The sequence below is a fragment of the Cyrtonyx montezumae genome, unplaced genomic scaffold (assembly GCF_038088225.1).
Source record: "Cyrtonyx montezumae isolate F1298 unplaced genomic scaffold, pur_monq_1.0 scaffold_6, whole genome shotgun sequence".
NCBI lineage: Eukaryota > Metazoa > Chordata > Aves > Galliformes > Odontophoridae > Cyrtonyx > Cyrtonyx montezumae.
In genome coordinates, this window is record NW_027072067.1 from 3,864,598 (window position 1) to 3,892,375 (window position 27,778).

The window sequence follows — 27,778 nt, forward strand, 5'->3', positions numbered from 1 at the left end:
ATGCAGCCGATGCTCCGGGCCCCGGCGTTGCCGCCGCCGCTGCTGCTGCTCCTCCTGGCCGCCGGTGAGTGAAGGGAAATGGGGGGAGGCGAGCGCCGGTGGTGGGTGTGGGCCGCCCTCCGCTCTGGGGCTCCGCGTTGAGTGCTCGCTTGGTGCCGGCTGCTGTCCCCTGGAGCCGTCCCCCCGCGGTGCCCGCAGCTCCGACCCCGCTCCGCTCTCTCTCGGACCTGGCGCCGCGGGGGTTTCGCTGCCTATCCCTCCCCCTCTTGAAATTTGGAGGGGAGGTGGCGTGCCAGGGAACGGCAATTAAGTGCGGGAATAGTTGCGAGGGCTGAGCTCCTATTTTTAAATGATCTGGGGAGGTCTCCCAACAAAGGGCTTCGGGACTCGCGAGGCTGGGATTGCGCTCTCCCTCCCAACCGCCGTCTCCTTTTGTACCGAAACGTGGTTTGAGTGAGGTTTGGGGAGCAGGAGTTCAGATCGTCTCAAGTGTGGGGGAGTCTTTGTCTTGAGTCATTCTGGCAGGGAGGGAGGGCTGCTTTCCCAACCAGCGCGACCGAGCTGTGATGCAGTGACACGCAGCCCCCCGCCGCGCTTATCTCATTGCCCCAATCTCCTGGAAATGTTCGTGGGGGAATGTGCCATCTGTAAGCGCTGCGGGACCGCTCTGGCCCTGAGCGGCTGGCTGTGCCGTGCCTCGCCCCTGTGCTCCGGGGCTCCCTCAAGAGAAGGGATAAAGCCTTTTAGGTTCGCAAACAATAGCGAGCTTAAAGAGCAAAACGGATCAGAAGACTTGTTGTGGTGCCGTGCCAATATGCTGTGCCACCGATGCGATAAGCCGTGCCCGAGCTGAGCTGGGAGACAGCTCTGTGGGCTCCTCGAGGCAGGCTCTGCGTTAAGGGCACAGCTGGCCAAAGTCCTCTGGCTGCATCTCATCACCTGTGCTCCCTATTCCTTCCAACCTTCCTCTGAGCAGTGTGCGTGGGGAGGAGCTGCTGAATTCTCACCCGCCATTCTGTTAGCACCTGGCCCCGGCCCCATTGCTCAAAAGCTGCGTTTGCTCTGTGGAGGATGGACAGTGACCTCGTGGTGGTTTTAAAGTCTGGCAGCCAAAAGGACTACAGCTGATGCTGCTGTGCTGAGGGAGTGTTTCCTCTTCTGCTGAGACTGCTGGAAACTTTGTAGTGTCGCTATCCAGCTGGTGATGAGGCAGAGGATTTGGGTCCTTGGATTTCTGTGATCTCTCTGCTGCCCTAGCACAGAGACTTAAAGATGGGAGGCAAGGGGAAGCTCATTTCATTATCCAGTGAAACTGGTAATCCTGGTGGGGTGTGGTGGCATTGGTGGGCTGGACTTGGTTAGCTTAGCATCTCTAGGGAGACCTGGATCCCTACCTACATTGAGAGGAATCTCAAATTGGAGGCCAAGGCTGCTGAGAATTTATAAACTGAGCCCCATTTTGGTTGGCAGCTTTGCTCTGTGGTTTAGGAGCTGTTCCAGCCTGGAATAATTAAGTGTGCTGTGGCCTTGCTCCTCCAGTCCCTCAAGGCAGGCATGGTTAAAGCCTGAGTGCTGATGTCTGTCTATGGGGTCAGGAGCCTCTGTGGACCTGCAGGATGGGCTGCAACACAGCGTGCACTGCAGCAGGGTCCCAGCAGTGAGCCGGGCAGCGTCAGTCTGCTGTTGGAGCACGGAAACACCTTCACAGGCTGCTGGTATCCGAGCCCTTTTGCTTTTACAATTAGGAAAATGATGTGGTTAAAAGCAGAGGGAGAGAGGAGGGAAGTGGTCTTTTCCCTTTCATTTCTTCTGTGTTGCTTGTCTGCATATGGGCTATTTATTTATTTATTTTCCTCTCAGCTTGCTTGGAAGATTCGTTGTTAACACTGTGTGCGTGAATGTGCCTGAGCTGAGGGAGTATAAATCAGGATGGATGAAAATTCCCTGTAGTCAGTTTTTCCTTGGCCTCTTCGGTGCCATAAGGAAATGTTCATTTAATTATAGGCATCAGGGGTAGAAATAACTACATTAAGCCCTCAAGGGGAAGCTGCAGGCGAAAAGCTACAGATCAGAGCACACCAAAAAGTTTTTTTTCCCCCCTCTGCTCAGCGTGGGAAGACGCTCTGGCATTTTGTGGGTAAATAAATGAGCAGCAGCAACAAAGGCGGCCGTGGTGAGAGGGGCTGCGGGAAGGTGCATGGCAGCCCACGACTGGCACGCGGGTGAGCTTGCTTCCAGTCCTCACCAGCAGCTGAAACACGTAATCCTGAAAGAATGGAGAGATGCTGTTCGTCAGCCACACGAGCGTAGCCCAGTCAGTCACGCAGAGACAGAGCAGACACGTGCAGCGGTTTGCGTGGGGGGACGGGGATGCTGGCGAGGAAGGTGTGCCCCGATGGTGTCCCCAGCACCCCTGTGCCTGGCCAAGCTCTGAATCTGGAGCTGCACTGAAGTTGTGGGGTTTCTTTTTTGCTGTCTGTAGGCCAGCTTTGCAGCCTTCCCTTTATATACTGCAACTGCTCTCAGCTCCCTCTTTGACCTGGGGTGCTGTGCAGGTAGCTGGTGCCCATGCAGGACAACTGAGGCTGCATGAGGCTTTTTTTTTGCCTCAGGTTACATGAAATTGCATTGGAGCCTCTTGGAGGACACGCTTAGTTGGGTGATTAACACTGCGCTGCTGCTGAGCCCAGCTGCCTATGAGTTTCAGCTTTCTTTAGGCTGAGCTGGGTGTCAGAGGTGGCTTTCTCATACGTTTTGACCATGCCTGGAGGGATGCCTGCTCTGTGGTAGCCCAGGCAGGGAGCTCACGGACGGAGCAACCGCACACCTTTATTGGGTGCACCTCTGTGTGGTGCATAGTCCAGATCGATGCCGAGCAAGAGGTGTGAGCCTGGCAAGGTGGTTTTTTTGGCAGACGGATGAAATGTTTTGTGCCTGTGAGAGGGCAAAGCAATCTGTGGGCTGGGTTGTTTTTCTTTTTGCCTAGATCAGTGGCTTTCATCTACGGTTTGTTAACCCCTGGGGGCCTGCGGGCTGCTTTGAGGGGAGCTAGGGAAGGTAACAGAGAAGTAAATTCACCTCTCCTGTTTGCAGCTGCCTTCCTGGTGCCTTTTCCCTGGGGGCTGTGTCTCCCCCTGAGCTGGGAACTGTTTGTAGCGAGAGGTGTGGAGGAGAGCAGACGTTGCAGCAGTGGAGGAGGGAGGTGTGAAGGCTCCGAGACGATGCGGGAGGGAGCGAAGGCAAACAGTCTGGGAGACTGAAACCAAGCGTGGCTGCAATCCCGGTGTCAGTTGGTGACTGAGCGGGGGAAGAATGGCTCGGCTGAGTTGCTGTGACCTTATTGTGTGGTAGCACCCCTGTGGAGATGGGTGGTGGTGCTTGGAGCTGTCTCGTTACTGGTGATAAGGGTAGGAGAGCTGATGCTTCATGGTGCTGGCCTGAGGATCCCTTCATCCCCAGAGGTGAGACCTCAGTGCACATCTGCATTCATCAGTAGGAGCAGGTGCATCTTGGGGTAGTGCCTGGCTGCTTCCCAACGTCGTACTGGGGTCTGTGCTGTAGGTGTTTCTCTGCTGAAATGTCAGGGGAGCACATGTTTGCAGTCCTTTGCAAATGGCAAGGTAGTGTGTGCTCAATATGTGCAGCCAAGCACGCGCTGCGCCCCGGTGTTTGAGCTCTCTGATTCTGCCAGCTGTAAAGACCTACAAAAGCATAAAGATGCTTGGCACAAATACACTGTGCTTTAGGATCTCCTGAAGAGTTGCGAGGGCTTCTTCAGTTGTGCCTTGTCACCTTCTTTTCAATTAGAGCAGGATCTGTATGTGCTCCTGCACTGCCTTTCCCACTGCTTTGCAAAGGGCCACGGGAAGGTGAACGGCTGCAAGGGATGCAGGGTGAGGGACCTGCTTGCTGACAGTACGGAGGAGGATAAGCAGTCTGATCTTGTTTTCTGAAACCCTAATTAGAAATGTTCTCAGAAATTAGGGGCCCAGCTGAATTTGCAAGTGGTCTGGTCCAGTGTGGGAGCAGCAATAGGGCCGGGTGGGAGCTGGGCTGGAGCGGTGTAGCTGTAACTAAATTAGCACCGAAATGACTTCTGTCTGTTATGTGGCTGTCATTTGTGTTTCCCTGCACAAGCTGCGTGGTCAGAGACTCCAGGTGAGAGCAGGGGAATCAGCTGGGACAGCAGCCCTCATCTTCTCTTCCTCCCTCGTCTGTGGCTGGGATCCTTTTTTGTTATTTGAATTAGCTGTGGTTTTTTTTATGTTCTGCAAGCACGTGGTTTGTGCGTTGGCTGTTCTGCCCCTGGGTCTCTCTCCTCCCTGCCCTTGGGCCATGCTCCCTAGCTTTTCCGGGGGGTGGTCTGGGGAGGGAATATCCCTGGCAGATGCTTCCCTCATCTGGTCGTTGTGTTTCTATCCTAACTGATTACCAACAGATGACCCATTCCTGACCCAGCTCTCCTACAAAATAATGTTGTTTGATAACTCCTGGGTTTGGGCTGGGCTTGAAGGGAACGTCAACAGCAGCATGGACAGATAGACATTGTTGTAGCTGTTGCATTGGTGATACAGAGATGCCCTGACTCCTCTTCTGTGTATACCTGGGTGGTACTGTACAGGCAGGCTCTGCTAGTTGATGCTGAGAGCCCAAGAATTCGGAGCCTGTGCTCTGGCAAATGCTTTTCCTCTAAAGCAGGGCTGATCTTGATTCAGGGTGGTGTGTTACAGTTGCAGCACCCAAGAAGGAGAGCTAAATCCAGCTTATCCAGCTGGGGAGAGAGTGGGCACAGGAGCCTCCCTGCAACTCAAGCCCGTGTGATTGATGTCTTATGGAATGTTGGTATATTTCCTTGGAGATAAAACTGAGGTTTGCTTGTTGTTAATCAAAAAGCAAGACAATTTTAAAGGCTGCTTGACACAGTCACAGTTAGCTTCCATTCAGTGTCCCCAAATCCCTCCTCTAATTTCAGCTGGATACAGAAATAACTGATTTCCTCTTTCACTTCTAGCCCCATTCAATAGGCCAGTTGGGAGCTTTTAAACAGCTGCCCATCCCATGGAGAGGTGGCTTGCCTTCTGGCAAAGGGATGGAGTGGTTCTTGGCTGCCTAGTATAGAAAATACTTCGGGGTTCTCCTAGAATTGCTCACAAACTCGGAGCTGCACTTTGGGAGATAGGTGGAAGGTATTCTTTTCTCAGATATTTTTTTTCCTGCTGCTGAGTAGCTACAGAGCAAGCCTCCCTGCCATGAATTGGAGCTGTTTTCCGAGGCGCCGGTGGGATCGGCAACCACCACACTCATTCCATGCGTGTGCTCCAGGCTGGCACTTTTCCAGCCGCCATGGAAAGGTAACACTGCAGTATTACTCTGCTGTTGAAATCGCCCCTCTTCCCTTCCTTGGGGACGAGAAGCATCTTCAGCAAGGTCACTGCTCCCTGCACGTGTCGCGTTTGAAGGTGCCAGCAGCTGGAGTTTGCAGGCAGCGCAGGAGCTTCTTGCTGCTCCCGCTGCACGCTCCCTGCCTTTGTTCCCTCTCCTGGCTCTGCTTACCTCTCTCGCTTTCTCTCCTTTCTCACCCCTCCTCTCTGTGAGCTGGGCACAGCGTTGTCTCCCGTGCTCTCATCCTGAAGGCTGACTGCCCTCTTTAGCATGCAGAGCCTCATCTCCCCCAGGTTACGCGGAGGTGCCGCAAAAATAGAAACGAGAGACAAACGCCCCATTGAAGCAGCTGGCGAGCCCTGGCTCAGTTCCCCGCTCCCTCCCATCTACAGTCGCACGGTTTGATTCGTTTGTGTTTCTTTTTTGCTACTGCTTGATATGCCTTTTAATATACCAGACTGGGAGGCTGATGGAAGTTGCCTGATCTCCATTCCCCATCCTAGGAGGATGATGGCTATGCACTGATTCCTTGGGTTATATTTCTCGACTCCGCTTCACTGCCTCCTGCTCAGCTTGTGCTTTGATTCTTTCTTTGCCTCGGAGTTGACAGCTGCACTGGGCTCCTTTATCAGATGCTTGGAATAGAGCTGGGGGAAAGGAGGCAAATCCTTGTTTGGTGCCACAAACCCAGCATTTAGGTTGTTACCACTGCTGCTGCAGAGGGTACAAAGTGGTGTCAGAGTGCTGTCTGGAGAAGGTTTCCTGTGGTGTTTGGGCTGGTGCTGGGCAGAGGGTTCCCCCAGGCCAACCTCTGTGCTGTGTGCTTGTGGGTCAGGCCCCAAGCTGATTTCTTACCCTAGATCCACTCCAGGAAAACCTGGCTTCCTCGAGCTGTGCCTATTAGTGACTCACTCTTAGTGATGAGATGGTGGAGTTTTATCTTGGGCTGAGGAGAGCAGAGTAGCCCAGTAAACAAGATAATGCAGCTTAGGGGGTTTAAACTGTGTAAACATTTCAGAGTTAAATGAGGGTATACCAAGTCCCAGGGCCTGAGCTTCCCAGAGGAATGGGATTAGCTCTCTGGGTCCCCAGCTTCATCTGCCATGAGGTGTTTGTTGTAGGGTGTTGAGATGGGCTGTGACCTGCAGGCAGCCTGAATGGTGTGTGGATGATGGAAACTGAGTAGCTTAAACCACAGCTGTGCCGTGAGGCTTTGCCTGGCTGGCTGCAAGAGGATGTTGTGGTATGGCTGGAAAGCCAGAGAGTCACATCAGCTACATCTGTGTTCGCAGGACTTGGAGGAAACTGAGGCATTGGGACAGATGAAGAGGTAAAGTAGGATCAAGCCATCAGTTTTGCCCCCAGCTACACTGAATTTTCCATGTGGCCTTGGACCCGCTGTAATCTCTCTCCATCCTTCATCTCCACTTTTCTTGTTAGCTTTGAAAACAGTATTCACTTTCTCCTCTCTGCCGTTCTCTGTCACAGGCTGTAAGCTCCTCCAGACAAGTGCTGTCTCTGGCTCAGCTGCACAGGGCTCAGCAGCACTCTGTTAGCGATGCAGACACTGCCAGGTGTCTTATGTCAGGTCAGGAAAGCCCAGCCTCAGCTCCAGAGCTTCAGAGCTTGCTGGGCACCACTGAAGCAGCACAGGGCTGGCCTGGCTGGGGCTCTCTGGACCACTGCTCCCACCCGTGAGGCCTGCAAGTTCTCATTACCCACTGCAGCCCGCAGGGATGCCCAGAGTGCTTTGTTTGGCCCCGTGGTGCTGCAGTAGGCTCCTGCCCCTGTGATGCTCAGCCTCCTTTGCCATTTGCTTTTTGTTGCTGCGATGGTCTCAGCCGATCTTGCCTTGGATCAATAGAACAAAACAAATGAGGCTGAGAAGTACAGAAGCCGGGCTCAAATGAATATGGGAAAGAGTAACCAATATTGGTTTTTGTTCAGTTCAGAGATTTGCAGAAATAGATGGAGAAGGTCAGAGCAGGCACAAGGCATTTCTGGGCTCCCAGCATTCCCAGGGTGGGTCTGGTAACCAACCTGGCATGTGAGCAGCAATCTCTAAATAATTTTTTTGCTCTAAGAAGCCAGTGTTTTCAGTGAAAGCACAGGGGCCAACCCATCTTCTGTCACCCCATAACTTTTCTTGGTACTTGCACCGATAGGAATTTGTCCTTCTGGGATGTGGAGTCATAGGACCCCGTGGTGGGAAGGAACCTCAGGAAGCTGCCCAGTCAGTGCCCTTGCCTGAAGGCAGATTCAGCTCTGCCTAACTCTTTCAGGCCACGTGTATCCAAATCTGCATGCAGCATTCAGGTGATGTCTCAGCAGTGCTTTGTAAAATCTCTGTTTCAAATGCTTCAGGACTGCAGGCTTTTTCACATGTGCATTCTGGTGATAGTCTCAGAGCTCTTTCTGATACAGGTGTTTGTCCTCTTAAGATGTTTCTAACGGATGGTTTCCTATCTTATATCAGAGAATGGTTGCTGCTGGTTCTCAGGGTGGTACCTTACTACTTCGCAGCGTTCATTTTTTTGTAACAGCTGTTATTTCCATCCTTGGGGTCGCCTGGCTCTACTACAGTCTTTCTGTGCAGTGAGGATATCTCCGAGCTTTGTTTCCTTGGCTAATTTTATGGCTTTGTTCCCAATTTTTGTAGCAAGGTCACTTAAGAAAATGTTAAACAGCACCAGGTCCATGGACAGACCTTGAGGATTTCCTCTAATAGCCTCTCTCCAAAAGAGACCTCTGTCAAATTTGCTATAGCCAATGCCTTACAGTTGCCTATTTCTCAACAAACTGTTGTCTTTCTTTGTTTCTCTTGTAATTCTGCATGGACCACTGTATCAGGTATTTTATTGAAGCCCAGATGGGTTAGATCTGCTGCACTTCTTTCGTTTGGAAAATCAGTTACCAAAGAAAGATGCCAAATTAGTCTTCATTTCAGCTTATTCAATTAGTTCAGTTCAGTGACTAGTTCATTAAAAACTGAGAAACTGGCTATAAGCTGAGGAAGCAGGAGAGCTTGTCTTTCTCTTTTTTCTTATTTCTTTTAATCTATGAATAAAATTCAGCTGTGAAAGGATGAGATCCTCTAGTTTTAATGTGCTGAAGAACAGAGGGCTGGGAAGCTATTGGTTCAGTTCACCCACATTAGTTACTTCCCTTGCTTAACAAAACTGCTTTAAATGCAAAGCATGTTTTGGGAAATGTAGTTTTTCCTTATGTCTCCATACTTATGGTGGTATTTATCGGTTGAATAAAGCCAAGTTCCAGATGCTGTTTTCCTGCATTTTGATTGAAGCTCAATATACATGTGAATGTACCTTGACACAAATCACAATTAAAGTCTCATCGAGGAATCGAGAAGTGTCAGTCAAACTTTCTAGTATGTAAAATGGAAATACCAGGTCTGTAATTGTTTCAACAAAAGTGTTAAGTGTCACCTGCCTCCCTGCTTAACATTTGGTAGCTTTTTTGCTGTTAGTCTTAATTCTTACCTGTGATAGTCAGCTTATCCTCAAAGAAACAAAAAAATGTGAATGCAAAATGAAGTTAAAATCAATGGCTTAAGAATAGATTGTCAGGCTGATGATTTAAAACACGATTAATATTGATGATTTAAATAATTTCGGTTTAAATCAATCCCCCTGCATGTAATGTAGCTGCAGACTGGGAGCACTAGGGTGAAATCTTGGCTGGGTGACAGTTGAATAGGAAACTCATTGACTTGCAGAGCTGGGATTTTATGCCTTCAGTATAAGATGTTCCACCTCCTTTGCAGGATGGATGACTAACAAGGCAACCCATCCTTTCAAGGAGGCAAAAAGCCCCCAGAAGGCTGCCCCATCACTGCTCCACTGAAGTGCCCAAGTGGCTGTTTGGCATTGGCTCTTCCTGGCTGTGAGTGCTACTCTGTATAGCTGTGAGCATCTCCCCACGTAGCCTGATTTTCCTCCTCAGCTGAGAGTGCAGCCCATCTGAGGGGCAAATTACCCCAAAGGCGGGTTGGTTAAGCAGGTTGTCTAGACAAGAGCAGCCTGCTGTCAGTCTTCTCTCTCTAATGCAGGTTTATTGTTACTGTACAGGAACTTTGTGCCTCTGCCTTGCCTCCTCGGAGGAGCCGACCACTGATGGCCTCACTTCAACTTCCCTGCTGGAGTTTGCTGTTATGTCCCATCTGGAGGCATTGAATTCCCATGAGCAATCCAGCCCTGAGACTGCAGAGCCTGATCTCATCCCTAGCTCTCTGCATGCTGCCCCAGGATCAGGCTTTGCCAGCGAGGAGAATGAGGAGTCCAAGATCTTACAGCCTCCACAGTACTTCTGGGAAGATGGGGGAGAGCTCAACGAATCCAGCTTGGACTTGGGACCGGCAACAGGTAAGCTATTCTTACCCTATTCTTTCTGCCAGGGCTCTGGGGAGGCAAAGGGATGTGGGGATCTGTTTTCCTGCTTTGACATAACTCTTCCTAAGAGGGGCTGAGATTAAACGTCAGCTCTATTTTCTCACCTCAGTGCCTGATGTGTCCCCAGTGAACCCTGAGCAAGCACAGGCTTTAGAAACCATGTTCCAGCTGAGACTTTTTTCCTGAGCTGCTGTGAGGTTCCCTGAGCTGGGAAGAGTATTGCTTCCACTTAGTTTTCCATTTGCCTTGAACCTTTTTTTCTCTCTCACTTCTTTTCTCCTTATTTTTCTCTGTCTTTCTTCTTTCTGTTGGTGTCAATTAATTGTGATATGAAGGTCCCATGACCCTGGCTCAGAGATCAAGACCATCTTAGGATTTGGGTCGTGACTGGATCTCCCAGGCCAAATCCTGGGTTCCTCACTCTGTGACTGCAGTAGCGATTTGACCTGACTGAAGACAGCAGCTGCCCTACTGCCTACGCTGTCCTCCCTCTTGAGCAAATGAACTGCATTAGTATTTGAGCTTTCTTTTCTCTTTGGGTATTTTTCAGTGTTGGCCCCCTCAGTGGTCCCCTCCCATGTCCATTGTTGGCTTTGAGGTGCTCTCAGGGCAAATGATGGGAGGAAGGTGGAGGTGTCTCTGCAGGGTTTCCAGTAGCTTAGGGGATTATTTTGCATGCTTCTGCTCTTAAGTGTCATGTGGGGCACGTATTAAGTGTTACCAGGAGCCAGGCCTGCAGCCCTATCCGTCCTCACCCAGTATCACTGCCTCCTCTCAGCAGGTCTGACTCAGGTCTGGATTTAGAAGGCACAGGTCTTGTGTTAGTCTTATCTTCATACCCGTTTCTGACCTTAAAAAGACCTGAGCTCACACAGGCGTGAGAACTGCTGCACTAATCGACAGCACAGCTCAGGCTGCTCGCTGAGGCCCCACGCACTCTGTGGAGGGCAAGGGCCTTCCTAGCTTAGGTCTCTGAATCCGTTTGCTCACTGGTATTGCCCTCAAACTCAACGAGCCACGTTCCTGCTGCTCATGCAGCTCCTGGGCACTTGCAGGCTTGCTGTGGGTAGAGTACTGAAGTAGCTGAGTAGAGTACTGAAGAAGCTGAGTAGATGCTTCCTCTGCAGTGTTGCTCACGCTGGATGTTCCCACCAGCACATCCCTGGGACATGCTCCGGCTTAATCTCCCTCACGAGCTGGCAGCGTGCTCAGCAGCGCTTTTATTTGTGTGCCAGGAGGCACCTGCGTGTCCTCACAGCTCTGGACGTGACTTGGAGAACAGCATGTGCTTGTGCATTGAGAGCGAGATGCACTGGGTACCAAATCCAGCCTTGCCTCTTGCACGTGCCTCGCCACATTTGTATGCAGAACGCGTTCACCTCTCTTTCCGTTCTTGCCTGCAGTGCTTTCCTACATGAGCAGATGTGCTCTTTCAGCTGTCCTTTACGCATACCCTGCCCTATCTGCTGCCCAGCACTTCAGTGCTTCCAAGCACTGCTTTTTCCCTGGCTGTTGCTGTGTCCAGACCTCGTGTCTCGGTGGCATTTCAGAACCTTGGTTAATAGAACAGTTTGAATTATTCAGGAGCTGGGAGCCCATTTCTACTTAAAATTTAATTAGAAACCTGCTGTGTGTCATTTTACAATAAAGGATATTGTAATAGCATCCCTAAATTGGGAAGCCCACTCTGTCGTGCAAAGTCTGTGCATGAGACAGACATGCAACCAATGGATCTTATGTTCTGCATGTGTGACAGATGCCATGTGATACCTCGTGGAACTGTGTAATGACATCTGTTAGGTTATTTTCAACCTATAAATCCATTAAACAGTTTCAAACAGCTGCTATTTAAAAAAAAAATAAGAAGGAAGTCTAAGTTCTCCTTATGTAGGATCTCTCTCTGAATGACAGTGGAGTAAAACCCAGCATAGCTGTTAGATCTGCCCCAGGCACAGATTTGGGACCCTGTATCAATAGAGGCAGAAAACAGAATGTTACAGTACTTGAGTGGGAAAATTCACGGCTACGGAGGGAGATGTGTAGTGCTGGCTTCCTTCCCTGTTCCGTGTAAAGACTCTGGGGTTGGAATTGGTGGTCTCCTTTCACATGGGCCAGATCTCCTGAGAGCTCAAAACTGTATTAGTCATCTCTCTTTTTTGTGTGTTCTGAAGTCTGCGTGGGGAAACTGCTCTGCCTTTTTGTGACTCTGAGGCTGAGAGACAAAAAAACAAAACAATCTGCAGCTGCTGTTTCTTTTTGTTTTTGTTTAAGTGCACTTGAACATCCTTTAAAAATATTTCTGGAAAACATGTGGCATGTAGGAACACCTGTTAGTCCATTAGAAAGTGAGAACAAACTCCCACTGGCAGAGCACAGCTCAGCCTGGGGCACTTGATTCCCTTGAATAATGTGCCTTTGCTGATTTATGGTAAGGAATAGTAAATCTATATTGACATCAGTGAGCATCAGCCCGAGGAAGGACCCTGAGATTTATCTCCTTCTGTCAGAGGGTGCACAGAAGCACACGGTTGCGATGTGTACTAACCCATCAGTTTGTCTTGGCTTTGTTGTTCACATACAGCTATTACCAGGTGGAGCTGCATCTGGAAGAGATAGTTAGGTCTGTTGGGAAAATGGGTGCCATATTCTATAGAAAAAAAAGTGGTGGGTGGCTTGTACTTTAGCCAGACAGCAGGTCGGAGGAGCTGTGAACGTGCTGCTTCTGCCCTCCAGCTTCTGGGAAACCCCAAAGCTGCTCAGATTTTCATTTGGATTTAGCTGCTTTGTTTCGCCTTCAGTATCAAGTTGGCCTGAGCCCCAGTTCAACCTTAAAGATATAGTGGACCTTTGGGGACTTGCATCTGGCTTTTTTTGCCTTCCTTTCCACTTTCTCCATCTTGTTTTGTCTGAAGGCTTGTGTTCTCAGTCCAGTGAAATCTTTTGGTTGAGGCAGCCTAATTATTAATTGGTGGGAAGTGTGGGCTCCTGAAAATTGATCCAAGACTTGGGAGAGACTGGTGAATGACAGCACTTTGCTCCTCTCCTCCCTTGCCCAACAGCTGAGCCTCTGAGGGCTGGAGTGCATCATCACAGCCTCCAGCATGTTGCTGGGCTGGCACAAGGCTCACTTCCTTACAGATTCTGCACTTCTAGCTCCAAGATTGTTCCCGTGAAGTCCGTGGCATGTCTGAGCTGGGAGCTATCAAATTTGGTCTTATGGGCTGGTGAGTCACTGGGGTGGCATGTGGCACTCTGAAGGAGGAAAAAAAGTAATCTGTAATTATTCATAGTCAGGAGTGGAAGAGATTTCCACGAGAGCTGGGATGAGGGGTAGAAGGGCAAGCAAGTTAGAAGCACTGTATCTAAAGAAAAATAAGTTTTCCAACCAACTATTAGGATAAAATCTCTTCCATCCTCCGCTCTTTTCTGATAGTGATATGTGCTGTGCTCATCCTAGGGACAAAGGGAGTTAATTGGGAAGCAAGCTGTTGAAATTGATAGAATTCTGATAGAAGAGATTCACTTCCTTCCTTGATGAATTATTTGCCTCTTGTCAGAGAGATCTCAGTCTCACTCAGCCTTACTGAAATCTGCTGCCTCTTCATCCAGACTGACAGCAAAGCTGCAGTTCTTAATACCATCTTCTACCAAGCCTTAATGAAATGAAGCACCTGGTAAAGACTGTCTACATAAGAAGCTTAGCACTGAGCAGCCCCTGCCTGAGCTCAGATCCCAAGATGCCTCTTGTTTATGCCCTGGTTTAACGTGCATTGACACGTTAGGTGATTTGTCTTGGGACAAGTGATCTTGACCAAGCCACTGCTCGCAAAGACTGATGTGCAACAAGTGGAATCTGTCTGTGCATAACGCTGTTCTGGTGTGACTCTCTTTGTCTGATCCCATGTTGCATGAAGCTGCTTTCTTCTTACTGTGGATCATGCACACAGCAGGAAAAAGGCACGGGGCTGTTTGGGAACAGCTGCAGTGCTTTAAAGCGCCTGGTATCTACCCGAAGCATCTTCCAAGCATCATGCAACGTAACCGATTTGCTGCCTTTGGAGTCTTTTAACTGTGATCTCTTTGGATGCATCTTGGATTGGCAGACTGTAACTTCACATACCTGTTCTGGAGGACAAAGGTATTAGCCCCAGCTGGCTCAGTTCCAGCACCAGTGATTGCCTTTTTGCCTCCTTGAAACCCCCGTGCAATTTTAATCAGATGTTGTATGCCTTTTTGCAGTAAGCCTTGCTGCTTTATATACTGTAAACCAGCAAGAAGATACCACCTCAGAACTGCCTGCATTTTAAGCAGCAGCTAAAGCTTGTCTTGCACTTTGAGCTGTGTTGTTGTGATGGGAGCCCGGGAATGTTCTTGTCTTTATTACACTGCCTTCTAGTTATCAGTAATTCAATCACCAGTTAACATGATCTTCCAGTTTAATCCAATAAAGACCTTATGGTCAGGTTATGTGTACTAAAAATGATGAGGCTCACTCTTTTTCTGAGCTATCTCAGTTCCTTTAAACAGCTAATGGTGACAAATACAGGTTAAGGAACCTCAGAGGACAATAACAGAGACTAACTCTTCTGAATGAAGGAGAAACAGAAGTGTAATGAATTAAATGTCTGGCTGGGGAATCGTGTTGTGGCGGAGTTCCAAGTCCTGGCCCATCTGGTGTCAGGGAAGTTTTGGTATTGATTTCAGAGGAAGCAGGACACAGCCTAAATGGGGTCTCTTGCAGAGCTTTGGAGCTCATGTTCGCTTCTCCCAGGACAAATTATCTCCACAGGCAAAGGATATGAATCTGTGCGACCCAGGCTCAGGTCTGCCTGGGAGATGTCAGTGTGCGGGGCTTGGAGTGGCAGAATGGCCATGCAAGATGGAACATTGTGCCCGAGGGTCTTTTCAAGGGAGCTCAGAAGGGAAAATCTTTGTGGTCTGGGGGGGATGAAGACAGTTCAGTGCTGTGATGCAATAAGGCTACTGGTGGAAAGCATTAGGGTGGCATAACTAAGGCAAGGAGGTGAGGTGGGGGTGTGGAATTTCATATTGGTGGACTCCTAAGGAGGTGTGTGACTGAGAAGCTCTGGAAGAGAACACGATGTGGAGTTCAGCAGGCAGGCACACCTCATCTGGTCTTTCCCTGCAGGACTGTGTGGCTGGAGAAGAAAGATCATCTCGATTCAATCCCTTTGCCGTGAGCAGAGTCGCCAACCACTAGACCAGGCTGCCCAGAGCCACATCCAGCCTTGCCTTGAATCCCTCCAAGAATAGGGCATCCATGATCTCTCTGGGCAACTGTATGGCAACTGCTGAGTCACGGTCTGAACCTCTGATTGAGCCCCAGAAGGAAAGACCCAGTCAGCCCTGGGAGCACAGGTGAAGGCAGTTCACCTGTGCAACCAGAAGAGGTGGAGCCAGGCTCAGCCCCTGTTAGACCCCGTTTAAGGGCTGACTGCCACGGAGGAAGGATCTCTTGCTGGAGGTTCCTCCTCTGTGGAGTTCTCCCTTGTGAGCCTTAATCCTCAGAGATGGATGAGCACTCTTTTCCTTTCTTTTGTGACATCTACTTGAATGAGCTGGTCCTATTATATACCATTACAAAAGCCTCTTCCAGTACATCACCACCCTCTGTGTGAAAAACTCCTTCTTGTATCTAACCTAAGTCTCCTCTGTCTTAGTTTAAAACCATTCCCTCTTATGATGCTATGTGGCACATGCCATCTCTTTGTGTGGTCACAAGTTTCTCTCATTCTTCAACCTACTGCTGCACTCAGTGAGAGACTTAGCAGGCAGACTATGGCAGGAACAGAGATAACAACGTGTGCGGTTGTTATTTACTCCCTTCCCAGAAACCCTTCTGACTGGCAGCCTTCTGCTTCCTCACTGCAGTTTGATGAGCTGATAAACCAGCTTGACAGATCTGGCAATGCAGCCAGTTCATTAAAAATGGGAGGTGCCCTTTGGTATTCCTATAGGGTTTAGGGGAAGGGAAATCAAGGCAAGTGCTGAGATGTCTCCAGTGGGGAAGCACTTTGCTTTGTATTGCATGTGAGTGATGGAAATCAGCTTGTCTGGGAAGAGCCTTGGGAAGAAGATGATGGGACCAGCATGGTCATACCAAGGAGATGGACAGTGTGGAATAATTCCATCCAACTGTAGAGGAAGGGGGAAAGGAACTGAAATATGAGTGCTTTAAAAAGACCTGCTCTTGGGAGGTAGATACCTTTCCTTGGTAGTGAGGCTGTGAAAGATGTTTCCAGGCAGGATCCAAGTGTCTATCTGAAAAGTGTGGAAGGAAGGGTTTGATAACCATCCCTGAATCTCTAAGCTTGGTAGGTGATCGAACCGCTTTGGGATCTGAGTTATATGGAGAGCAGCTTGTTTTAAGGAGCACACAGCAGTACAACTCTGGCCAGAAAACCTCAAGATTCAGTGTTCTCTGTGTTTTGCCTCTTGCCCTGTCTGCAAGGTAAGTAGCTGAATAACAGTCTGAGCAAGATACGAAGGGAGTTAAGACTGTGAAGCATGGGGTCTTACCGAAGCAGACAGGAGGTGGATGCTCTTGGTTTAGGACTGAGGGTGGTGGAAAGACTGGTGGCAAGTGGGAATGTGAAATTAGTTAGCAGGGAGCGTGTCTGCTTCACTGATTTGCTGCCTCTGAAAAGCAGCTCAGGTTTCAGCTTTCAGCTGCCACAGAAGACAGGAGCCTGCTGGGAGAGAGTGGGACCAGTTCTCCTGAGCTTCCTTCACCCAGGAGAGATGGCAGAGGCAGCAGTCCCTCAGGCTTCCTTAGATTTTGTTTGTGGAAAGGCAACCTGGCTGTACCACACAGGCTTCTCCTCTCAGGAGCCAGCTAATTGGTGACAGAGCACCTTAAGTCATGTTAAACCTGTGACTTCAAAGGAGAGCTGATAGGTTGGGAGCATTCCCTACTCCTCTGGGGCAAACTTCATGCTGCTTTTGCCCCATGTGTTTTTCTTCTGTGCCTATTTTCTCCTGCTGCAAAGAGGTGCAGGGGAGGGAAGAGAAGGAGGTAGAGAGGAATCGAGAATAGCTGAGAATGTCTCTAGGTGAGGGAGGTAGCAGAATGGGTCACTGATCCTTTAAAATAATGCCTCATCTGATGGCTTTGGTTTAGAGGGCAGGACCAACATGTACCTCTCTTTTCATTCAGTGTGTCAGGATAGGCAGGGCTGCTGCCATGTTTTTGATACAGACCTTGAGTATCTGTGCAGCAGCAGAGCCCTGGGGGATGTGCTAAACCTTCACCATCTGTCTGCAGAGGGTCCTGACCTAATGTCCTCAATTCTGTGGTCTGTGGCCACATCTGCCATTAACCAGCAGCTCTATTTCTGCAGGCACTGGGTTACGTAACTCTTGGTTAAGACCTCTGGGAAGACCAGGCAATGGAAGGGAAGAGGATGTGGATTAGGAAAGCTACATCTCAGCTAAACAGGAGCATCCCTAGGGCTGAAGCGGGAGCAGCACGGTTCTCCCATCAGGAAGGATGAGAAGCAACATGGGCAGCTCTCTTTGCCAGAGCACATTCAAGACAATGGAAGCTATGCTGATGTGGACCTCTCTGTTTAGGAGTTCAGTGCCTGTTCCAGCAGCAGCTCTCAATGGTTTGGAGTCAGGTGTACAGAGATGGCTTGTGCAGATCATCTCTGTAAGGCAACCAGACAACAGCTGCTGGCAGTGCTCAGTGAGGCATCTACTTTGTCAGGCAGGAGAAGAGATGCAGGCCTTGGGGATTTCAGGCTGTCGCTTACTACCCATAACCAAAGACTGGGCAGGGTGCTCATTTCTGGTTGTAGAGAGACTGCCTTCCTTCCCTTTCTCAAAGTATGTGCTGTGCTCATCTGGGGAGAAAGGGAGTTAATTAGGGAGCAAGCTGATGAAATAGAATTACTCAGATCTAACAGGGAGATTCCTCAAGAAAGTTAAAGGCTCCAGCTTAATGTGTCTGTTCTTATGGATTGTCTTATTCTACTCCTCTTTGGGTTTCCACTACTTGCTCTAACCTCACATTTGTGAGATGATAGTAATATCATTGGCATTCATTGTCAGAGCCACAGGACAGCTTGGAGTTGAAGTTGGAGGGAGGAGAGTTACATTCATCTCGTTTCTGACTTCTGCTTCCTTGCAGCAAAACTGCACCTTAATGATGTGGGAATATCACAGATACCCCACAGATGTTTGTGAGATGGCTTTTACACTGCAAAGTGCTCTATAAACTGGAGTTCTGCATTTCAAAGATGCCTAGGTTAATTCAGGTTTTGGTGTATAACCTGGCCGTGCCAAGGAAAAGGACTTGGTTTACTGTGCTGTTGTTCTCTTCTCTGGTATTTCCCATTTAGCTTGTGTCTGCTGTTACAATCTACCACGTTTCTGAATCTCATGCAGAATGAATGCCTGAGTCCCAGCCTGATTCCTAACGCTTGTAACTTCACCTTAGAGATACCAGGCGTTGAAGCTGTTAGTTGCAGGACTATGAAAACACCTTCAGGGCAGAAAGGAGTGAGAGGAGTAACTTCCTAGGGGAAGTGGGTCCATTTGGATGGGACAGGGAGCTGGGTAAATACCAGAGTTTGCCCTGCACATACCTGGTGGGTTTGTTCTTTTCAGTGGGAGGCTGTCCTGTCTTAAAGATCTCTGCCATTAGACCCTATCTGTGGCTAGATGCATGCATTGGGGTCGGCTCCATTTTGTTCAGAGTTATTGGGTGCTTAGGTTTTGACATGAAGTCTCTTGGATCTCTTTTTTTTAGACTACAGTTTTTCTGCTGCCTCTCAGAAGGCCGTGCTGAAAGGGAATGGGACACAGACAAAAAAGAACTGGGAAGCAGCCACTGTCCAGACACCAGCAGAATTTGTAGAGCCTGACTTGCACACGCCTTTCTCCAGCACACTGGAGGAAGAGGAGGGGCTGCTCCCTATAGACCACTCAAGAGGAGCATTGGAGAGCCTCCAGACCTCAGAGCCAGAAGTTACATCTTCTGAACCAGTGGACCAAGAAGAGTCTTTGTCTGCTCTCCTGCTTTCCACAGCCTCCGCCAGGCCAGATGTTGTGACCGAGGCTGCCATAGGAGGGCAAGAAGAGGACTCTGTTTCTCCTGGCTTAGACCTTGGGAGCAGCATGGGTCCTGGTCTTCTGCCTGTGTCCTCTGCTTTTCCTACTACTCCCGCACAGTCCCCTGGTGTTTTGGAAGAGCAATTTGAGGTGACAACTGGAGATATGTGGGCTGTTGAGAGAGCTGATTCAGAACAGACTGCAACTGCCACAAGTGCGGAGCTTTCAGAGTCCACGACGGAGGCTGGTGGGGAAGAACATTCAGCCAGAGATGAGTTCTTGGAGACAACAGTGGGGTGGGAGATGCTGGAGCCCACAGTGCTAACTGAGCTGGAGCAGACAGCAGAGATGCCTATGGGGACGCTCCCTCCTGGAGGCAGCTCTGCAGATACTCAGACTCTTTCTGGTGGTGAGCAGCATCCAGCTTCCTCTGCAGCTCCGTGGGACAGGGCTGATGAGCCTGTGCTGGATCCTATCTGGAATGACACAGAGGTAGCAACAGAGACTGTTACAGCAGAAAGGAGCTTGTCACCACAGGCTGGAGATGCCCGCATGGCCGTGCTGCCAACAGAAGTGCCCTGGAATTCAGCACAGGTAGCACTGGGAGGTGGGCAGTGGATGAGAGGTAGCAGTGGAGATATTTGATGGGGTGTTTAACTCCTTAACCTGACCACTGCCTTGGATCTGACTGGTGGAAGTAGCTTTTCTGTTTGCCCACCCCAGCAAAAAACTAGATTTTGGAGAGTTAAGGGTACCCGTGATTCTTGAAGTAAGCCCTTCCTCCTTCCTCCCCCCCCCCGACATCTTCCCTTATGAATTGCTGCCCAAAATATTGCTTCTAAAAAACACCTACCCTCTGGGGCACACATAGCAGCAAGAGCTCCTTGTTTCCTCAGCCTTCGTTATTGGAAGTGTCAGGACAAAAATGGCCCCAAGGATTTCTGGAAAGGGAGTGAGAATGTAGTGCTATTTTTGCTTCTGCTGCTGCCTAATGCAGATAACAGATGCAGAGCAGGTGGAGCAGGGTACAGTGATCTGTGAGGGTGTTTGTCTAGGGGACTCGTAGGTGAGGAGGTGTGAGGTGAGCTGCAGTTCTTGAATCCAACAGACTGGCAGCTGGTAAAAAGAAAGAGAGGTAGGAGGATCAAACTGGCAAAAAAGAAAAAAAAAAGTGACAGGGAAAGCTTTTGTTCTTTCTATCCCAAGGTATTTGGGACCCTGAGCTTAGTCCCTCTGTGCTTCCAATCCTGTCTACACAGTTTATGGATGGACCCTATTTCACCAGTTAAGGACCACAGAAGCTCTTTGTTAGTTTTTGCGCTGTGCTGATTGCATACAGAATAAGGCTGCAGGCCAGAGAGCTTTCCAGTGAGTTTCCCAGACTCTAGGTACTCTAGTTAAGATGGACTGTGGGAAGCTGACACAGCAACCTTGTCCTTGCCTCATGTGCTTCTGCTAAAACAGAAACACCTAGTGTCCCACATCACAAATGGAAAGGTGAATCCTTCCTAGTGCAAAAAGTTAGAGTACAGTTACTTTGAGGAGCACTTCTCTGGGGTATGGCACAGCCTCTTGTGTACCCTGCACTTTCAGCAGGAGAGCTGCATTTGCTATGTGAACCCATCTGTCTTTGTCTTGTCTTTCCAGGTGATCTGCAAAGACTGGAGCAACCTTGCGGGGAAAAACTACATCATCCTGAATATGTCAGATAACATCGACTGTGTAAGTATGTCCACAGAGATTTGATGGCAGGGGAGGAATATTGCTTAGAGATGTGGAGGCAGGCACAGCTCTTGCTGTGTGCTTTCACTACAAAACATTTTAAAAGCATTAATTCTCAAAGGCCCTGTAGAGGCTGTGGAGGGAAGGACAAAAAATATTCTTGTTCTCCAAGTGGGGAAAGAGTGGGTGGAGAGAGGATTTATCTCAAAGTCTAGACTATATAAATTCCAGACTGGATTTTCACTAACTACTGGCTGTTAGTTTGTGCCAATTCTCACCTGGTTTATGAGGAGACATTAGAGCCTTTAACACTGCACCTCTTACTTGCAGGCAACATGGTGGTGTTGAGGTCAGATCCTCCTTTCCTCTGTTCTTTTTCCTTGTACTTCTTCTCCTTCCAGGATGTAGTACTATTTCTCTGATGGCTCAGAGGAAAAAGGACTCCCCGTTTGCCATGTGAATGGCTCAGTATCAAGAAGCTGTCACTAAATCTTCCTTAAGTGCCTCTTTTTCCCAACCCCTTATCTTATGTGTTCTCTGGGTCTGCTAACCAGTCACGCTCTGCTAATCCAATGCACGTCCATCCATCCCCATAAAGCTGCAGTTAATTCATGAGTCTGGAGCCCCTTGTGGATCTCTGGCTCGTTCACCTCTGGTAGGCCTTTCATCAGGCAGTTGGAAACTAGTTATGAAAGGCTGGAGGTCAAGGTGCCTTTCATAATTCTTGAAAATGATGATGAGCCTGACAGCCTGAGACCAAAATATTTCATTGGGGAACTATATTCTGTCCTTGTGTCCCTGCTTGCTACAGCTCCAGCCATGGGCAGAGCAGGCTGGATTTGTTACTGCAGGGTAGTTCTGCCACTGACCTATTTCTGCTAGTGATGAGTTTGTGGTGGTTTTTTTGTTTTTTTTTTTTTAGTGTTTAAGGTGAAATTTTGGGGGACAGCAAAAGCAGATGATTGACACGATAAAGCTGTTGACTTTGTTGTGTAAGCCAAAACTAAAAATGTTGACTGCTTTAAAGGTAGATTAAAAGCTGGGCTTTTTCTTTCTGACTTCATGCAGTCTAGTTTGCCCTTCGGAGAGCTTGAAGCATCTCTGTTGCAGTACACAATTGCAACTTAGAAAACCAGTCCTTGAAAACCGTATTCCTGCTGCTCTGTTTCTTTTGCATCCACAATTACTCTTTCTAGCATCTCTGTGGAGTTTAAATGCTTATTAATTTTGCAGAACGTGGTAGCTTTCTTCTTTTGGTCTTGTGTTGTTTAAACCACTGGAAGGGTGAGAGCTTAAAAGCTGATGTGCTGATGTCTCTTGATAAAATTATGCCTTTACTGTTGAATCCTCAGTTCTGCCATGCTGAAAGAAGACAGCGTCCTGGGATAGGCAGGCCTGAACTCTTCTTCTACTTGATTTCATTTTTCAAAACATATTTCCCAATGAGTGATTTGTGCTTTCTTCCTTGTTATTCAAAGGGACGCTTGATGACATACATATTCATTCCCTTTCTCCTGTTACCACTTTGCATGGCTGAAACTGGAATCAGACTCTTCTCCTTTCCACCATTACTGACACAGTTTGTTTCCTCCCCTTTGCTTAGTTTGGATGGCTCACCTACCCTCTGCCTGTCCCTTTTGTTTTCTGCTTTCTGTATCCAAAGCCTGTATAGCTTGGATTTCTGGGACCATGAGGCAGAATCTCCATTACAAGTGTTGTAGCTTAAATTAGCATGGAGATTCTTAAAACATTTATTGTGTTTGATGCCTGGTTCAGTACAGAGCCCCAGTGAAAAGCCAAGGGATGAGGAGGTGTGACACTTGCAGAGTCACACCTTGAATGTTAATGTTCTTCATGGTGCTGGGCATTTACCTGCTGTGGGGTTGATGTCTGTATTGCTGGGTTAAGCTGGCAGCCTATTTATCTCCTCAATAGGCTCTGGTCAGGGCAGTCACTTTAGTCCCTGCTGGCACATCTCCCACTCAGTACACCTGGGAATTTTGCTTAAGTGAGGACTGCAGGATCTGACCCAGTGGTGGTACCTGGCTGTGTTCAGGAGGCGACCTCTAACTCTGCTCGTGTGCTTTCAGACTCTTTCACAGCTCCCTTTTCTCTGCCAAGGAGAATTCCTCAGTACTCTGCAACCCCTGCTTTCCCTGTGACTAGAAACTTCTCACCTCTCTTGTCCTGCTCTAGGGCAACGCTGCTCCCCTTTCCTCCACATCCCCCAGAACAGAGCCTCAGGCTGGCAGCAGGAACCACAGCTCCACAGCACCACTCTGCATCCTTGCACTGCTGCCCCAGCCTCCCTGCTGATGCCAAAACCCATAACTTGATGAGACAAGGCACTGGCAGGCCCTCATGATTCAGGCCCCAGTCATCGGTGTCTTTTCCAATTAGGCCTTTTTCGGCACAAGCCTGTGCCTGCCTTGAGCGCTTCAAATTGCCATGGCAACAAGAGCTCTCCATTTTATTAATCATCTGTGTGGCCTTCAGGTTGACATGGCAACTGGAGATAAGAATAGAAACACAGGAGTGGGAAAGCAGCGAAGGAGCCTGCCAAGAGATGGCTGGAGCATGTCAGGCCGAGCTGCACCTGCTGACCCAGCACTGGCTGCAGGGAAAAGCCTGGCTGCTGCTTGCCTTACGTGATGATGTTGCTTCAGGATCCCTGTGTGCTGGGCTTAGCACAGGGTGGGGTATGTGGTGGCCACAGGAGCTCCGGAAGGAGGATAGGTGTGTCCTGAGAACTCCACGGGTCCAGCCCGGGCACTGGGGCTGCACCAGGTTTAGCATTGCTGGGTTTTGGGTGTACCTGATGCAGGTGTCTTTGCCACGCAGTCATGTGAGCCCTGAAAGTGCTACACCTGCCATTCCTACCACTGCTCACCAATGTCCTTTTCCCATGGCAGGAGGAATTTCGGCTGGAGAGGGGTCCCCAGCTGTTGGCACTGGTGGAGGATGCCTTCTCCAGGCAGACAGATGGACTGCAGGACCACTGGCTGATCTCTCTGAGCAAACCCAATGAAAACGACAAGCACTTGCTAATGACACTGGCAGGGGAACAGGGTAAGTGCTGGGAAGAGTCTTCCTGTGATAGGGGTTGTTTCTAGGGTGCTCCCAAATGGAGATGCTTAGCCATGTTGAAAGGAGCTTTTGCTCTGTTTGCAGTTCAGTTCCACCTATTCCCAGTGTTAACAGGATTTGAGGAATGAAGTGGCTTGTCCCTCACTGCTTGATCTGCACTTTGCTTCCTGCTTTCCTCCCCCCTGGATTGCCTTCACATGAGCACTTGTCAGCTTCTATCCCTGTGCTTCTGTGCTGTCCCCTATGAGCAGGCTGCTGCTGTGGCAGGACATGACAGCCTGCTCTTAGATCACTTTTTAACTTACCACTTAACTCCCATCTGTACCTGGGCAGTCCTGACAGAGTGCCTCTCTAGCATTCCCAAAGCAAAAAAAGAGTTGACACTAGAAGTAAGCTGTGCTGGGGCATTTTAACATCTTCATCCCCTTCTGGAAGGAGAATGCTTTTTCTATACTGCTTCTGCTTCATGCTAGAGGCTTCTAATGTTGACATTGTGGCCTATATGAAAAAAAAAACAAAACAGTACTCTAAAAGGCCCTGAAGTAGTAGGAAAATACAGCTAACGTTTAAGTGATATTTGCTGTATCGATGCCTTAAATCATTACATCTCTCCCAAGCTGAACCATATGCCAATGAAAAGGCTTTGGTAAGCATTTCGTCTTCTAAAAGAAAGGGAGAGGATGTCTCCCTTCCCAAGGAAGGGAGGGAATACACAAACCAATGAAAGAAAACACAGGTATGAACAAGCACAACCAACCTGGGATATATCCCTGAGTTAAGAAACTTCAGGAAGCAAAGTATTTTGTGCCCTGGAGTGTTGTGCTTTTGTTAGGTTCTCTTTTTATTGCTTAACAAGTGAGAGTAGAAATGGGCCTCAGTCTCTAAATCCTCCTTGACTGTTCATGCTCACCTGGTTTGGAGAACATCCTGGGAACTGTTAGGGAAGAAGGGTCCAGGAGAGGTTTGCTCATGGTGGACCGGTGACTCCTTGGCTAAAGCTCCTGCTGGAAGTGGAGCTATTACAGCACACCTTTAGCAGCCTGTGCTGTTGTGTCAGGGGCTTTACCTTTCCACAGTGACCCTGCAGAGCAAAACACACTTGCTAAAAAGGATGTGACAGGTGAGCATGGATTTCTGTGGGAACATCTTAAGTGCTGCAGCTCAGGAGCTGGAAAGGGCAGGGAGGCTCAACTGGGCAGCACACACACCTGTCTCCATGACTTAGGATGTTGCTGCTCTCAGGGCAGATACAGATCCTGAGAGCTTCTGTGGCTGCTGGGGGGAGGGTACCTAGGTGCCTGTAGTATCAGTTCATGCCTGGATTTTTTCCCTCTTTGAGGAACATTTGGCAGTACCCCTGGTGTTATTGTCCTTGAATTTTCAGTCTCCTAACCTAAAGTACCAGTGAACAAAAATGTGTGTTCCCCTGCTTCCATCCTATTAGGCATTTCACAGTGTTGAGTACATCTAACTTAGTTAACCTGAGCTGAAAGGGCAGCACTGATCTCTATCTCCTTCTTTACAGGTGTCATCCCTACAAAAGATGTTCTCATGGCACTGGGGGATGTTAAGAGGAGCTTAGCTGAGGTAAAAGCCTGTCTGCCTGCATCCATCCTTTAAGACTGGCTATACAATTAAAATAAGCACCTTGCAAATGTGGAGGCATCTCAGTCTATCCAAGTGCTGAACCCACAGCAGGCACACAGTTTAATCTGACACTTGGCAAAGTCCTTCCTGCCCTCTCTGGTAGTTGCCAGATCATTATGTCTGTTCCCATTAAGAGAGTAACTGTGGGTTATTCCCTACCTGCTTTTCTGGCTTAGTTTTGAAGTTGCTTTTCACACATTTGTTTTGTTGGGCTGCTTAGTCCCGTACCTTCCACACTCTTGCCTGTGGTGATGTGAGTGCTGCAGAGCCCCAGAATCAGCCCTGCTGATTTACATAGACTGGCTGTTGCCAGTTGCTCAGCCTTTGCTGAAGGAGGTTAGGGAGGTGCTTGTAGATAGGACACATTCCTTCTGCTATTCCAGGGTCTGCATTTCACTCCTTTTACGTAACTGCCTCCACAAAGGGAGGCAGAGAGCCACAGGTAATGGATGCCATAATCCACTGCTAGCTGCTTCATGTCCTCATGCATTTGCCTCTAATTGTAGGCAGTTTGGAAGAGTGAAGAGGTGAAGGCAAAATAGACTCGTGATCTCTGAGTTAGATGCTTAGGCACTGAAGGCCTGATTCTGCTGCTTTTATTTCCTTTAAGCACTCCTGGAGTAATTCTGCTGACTTTAGCATCAGAATTGGGCCACCACCTTGCTGGATGTCTCCTCTCAGGTTTTTCCCTGACCTATCAAACCGGTGCAGTTAGATAAAGCAAATTAAATGATCAGTGAGTTATTGATTAGCTTACACCAGAGAAAGTGCTAAAAAGACAACCCTGTAGAAATAGTGTGACTGAAGCATCAGCAGCTAGAACTGTCCAGAAAGGATTCATGTCAGTGTAAGGTTTGAATTCTGTGTACAGCAATACCTCCACATTAGCATGCATGCTACCACAGTGGCCCCACTGCCTGCCTCTGACTCTCCAGCTCTATCAATAATGAAACACTGCTCACTGCACTGACCTTGTGGCAGCATGGGCTTGGAAAGAAGAGGGAGGATATTCTCTTACACCCATCATACTTAGTATTGAATTGTTACATAACCAGGCTGTGTTCCCACCAAGTCACAGGGAATGTCGTTGGGCTTTGCTGACAATTAAAAGAGAACTAAATCTTGGATATCTTCTCCCATGAAAGCCTCTCTGTTTTGCATGTTGGTGCAGTGCTTGTGCAGGCAGTCAAGGCAGGATTATGCCTTCTGACACTTGGCTGATTGGCCAGCTCTCAGAGATGATGGTGTTAAATTTATGTGCCTTCTAGTCGTGTAAGACAGTGAACATCCTGGCTCCCTAACCTTGCCTTTTAGTTCTTCTGCCTGTGGTGACAGTCCTGTACTTATACCCAGAAAACTGAGCAGATCCTACCTGATGACAGGCCAGGGTATTCAGTGTACTTCTTTCCTTGCTTCCTTCCAGATTGGCATCCAGAACTATTCAACCACCACAAGCTGTCAGTCACACCCCAACCAGACACGCAGTGATTATGGGAAACTCTTTGTGGTACTGGTGATCATTGGCTCCATCTGTGCCATCATTATTGTACTGGGGCTCATATACAACTGCTGGCAGAGACGCCTGCCTAAGATGAAGAACATGGTGAGTACGGGACAGGTGGGGAAGATGGTTGGATTCTAATCCCTTGGGATGAAGGGTTATGGCAAGTTGAGGGGGATTGTTTTTTCCATCCACTTTGTGGACGTAGCTGGATACACTGCTGGAGCAGCAAGGAAGCCATTTAGTGAAACGTAAACCTGTCCACTCAGGATGGCTCATTTCTGCTGTAAGGTTTGGGCCAGGAATAAATATACTTTTTCCAAAGATGATCTGCTAAGGCTTTGGTGACCCTCATAACCTGTTCTGATTTTTCTTCTCAGCAGTGCCAGAACCTATCCTCACTTATCTCTGCTCCTCTCCCTCCTTTGCAGTCACATGGTGAGGAGCTGCGCTTTGTTGAGAACGGCTGCCATGACAACCCCACCTTGGATGTGGCTAGTGACAGCCAGTCAGAAATGCAGGAGAAGAAGCCAAGCGTGAATGGTGGCAACACCATCAATGGCCCTGACAGCTGGGATGTCCTGATCAATAAGCAGGCAAGCGAAGACGTGGATGTGTTTGAGGAAGACACACATCTTTAGAAAAAGAAGAGAGGGAACAAACGCCTGAAATATAATTGTCTCTCTCCTATCTTGACTGGTGGACCATGGGATCAGGTGGCTTATCAGGAACTTCTTAAAGGCTCAGAAAGGGTCAGATTTTTGGGCAAGCTTTCCCGATGGAAGTCCTGAGCCTGCATCCGTGGCTTGGAGCCAGGAGGATCACTGAACAGAGGGAAGTGGGATGGGTGGGTGGGTAGGTCTCTGTGTGTGTTCCTATCAGTAGCACCAATGCTTTCATCACCTTTAAATGCACTTACTGTAGCTCTCTGGTAGTGTCTGGGCTTGAGAAGCAA

At 48.8% G+C, this 27,778-nt stretch overlaps 1 protein-coding gene across 1 annotated transcript; it reads left to right on the forward strand.

Moving 5' to 3' along the window:
• Positions 1 to 27,758, forward strand: PODXL2 (podocalyxin like 2). Its single transcript, XM_065749387.1, has 8 exons — positions 1 to 64; positions 9,471 to 9,764; positions 18,565 to 19,460; positions 20,514 to 20,588; positions 23,501 to 23,657; positions 25,201 to 25,262; positions 26,746 to 26,925; positions 27,255 to 27,758. The coding sequence occupies exons 1-8, from the start codon at positions 1 to 3 to the stop codon at positions 27,462 to 27,464; spliced, it is 1,938 nt and encodes a 645-aa protein (XP_065605459.1). The 3' UTR covers positions 27,465 to 27,758.
• The last annotated feature ends 20 nt before the right edge of the window (positions 27,759 to 27,778 follow it).

Bases quoted from the DNA above. Each gene is read 5' to 3' on its own strand.
- PODXL2 (XM_065749387.1), top strand. From the start codon at position 1: ATGCAGCCGATGCTCCGGGCCCCGGCGTTGCCGCCGCCGCTGCTGCTG. The intron at 19,461-20,513 runs GTAGCACTGGGA...TTGTCTTTCCAG, and splicing joins TGCCCTGGAATTCAGCACAG to GTGATCTGCAAAGACTGGAG. The intron at 23,658-25,200 runs GTAAGTGCTGGG...CCTTCTTTACAG, and splicing joins GACACTGGCAGGGGAACAGG to GTGTCATCCCTACAAAAGAT.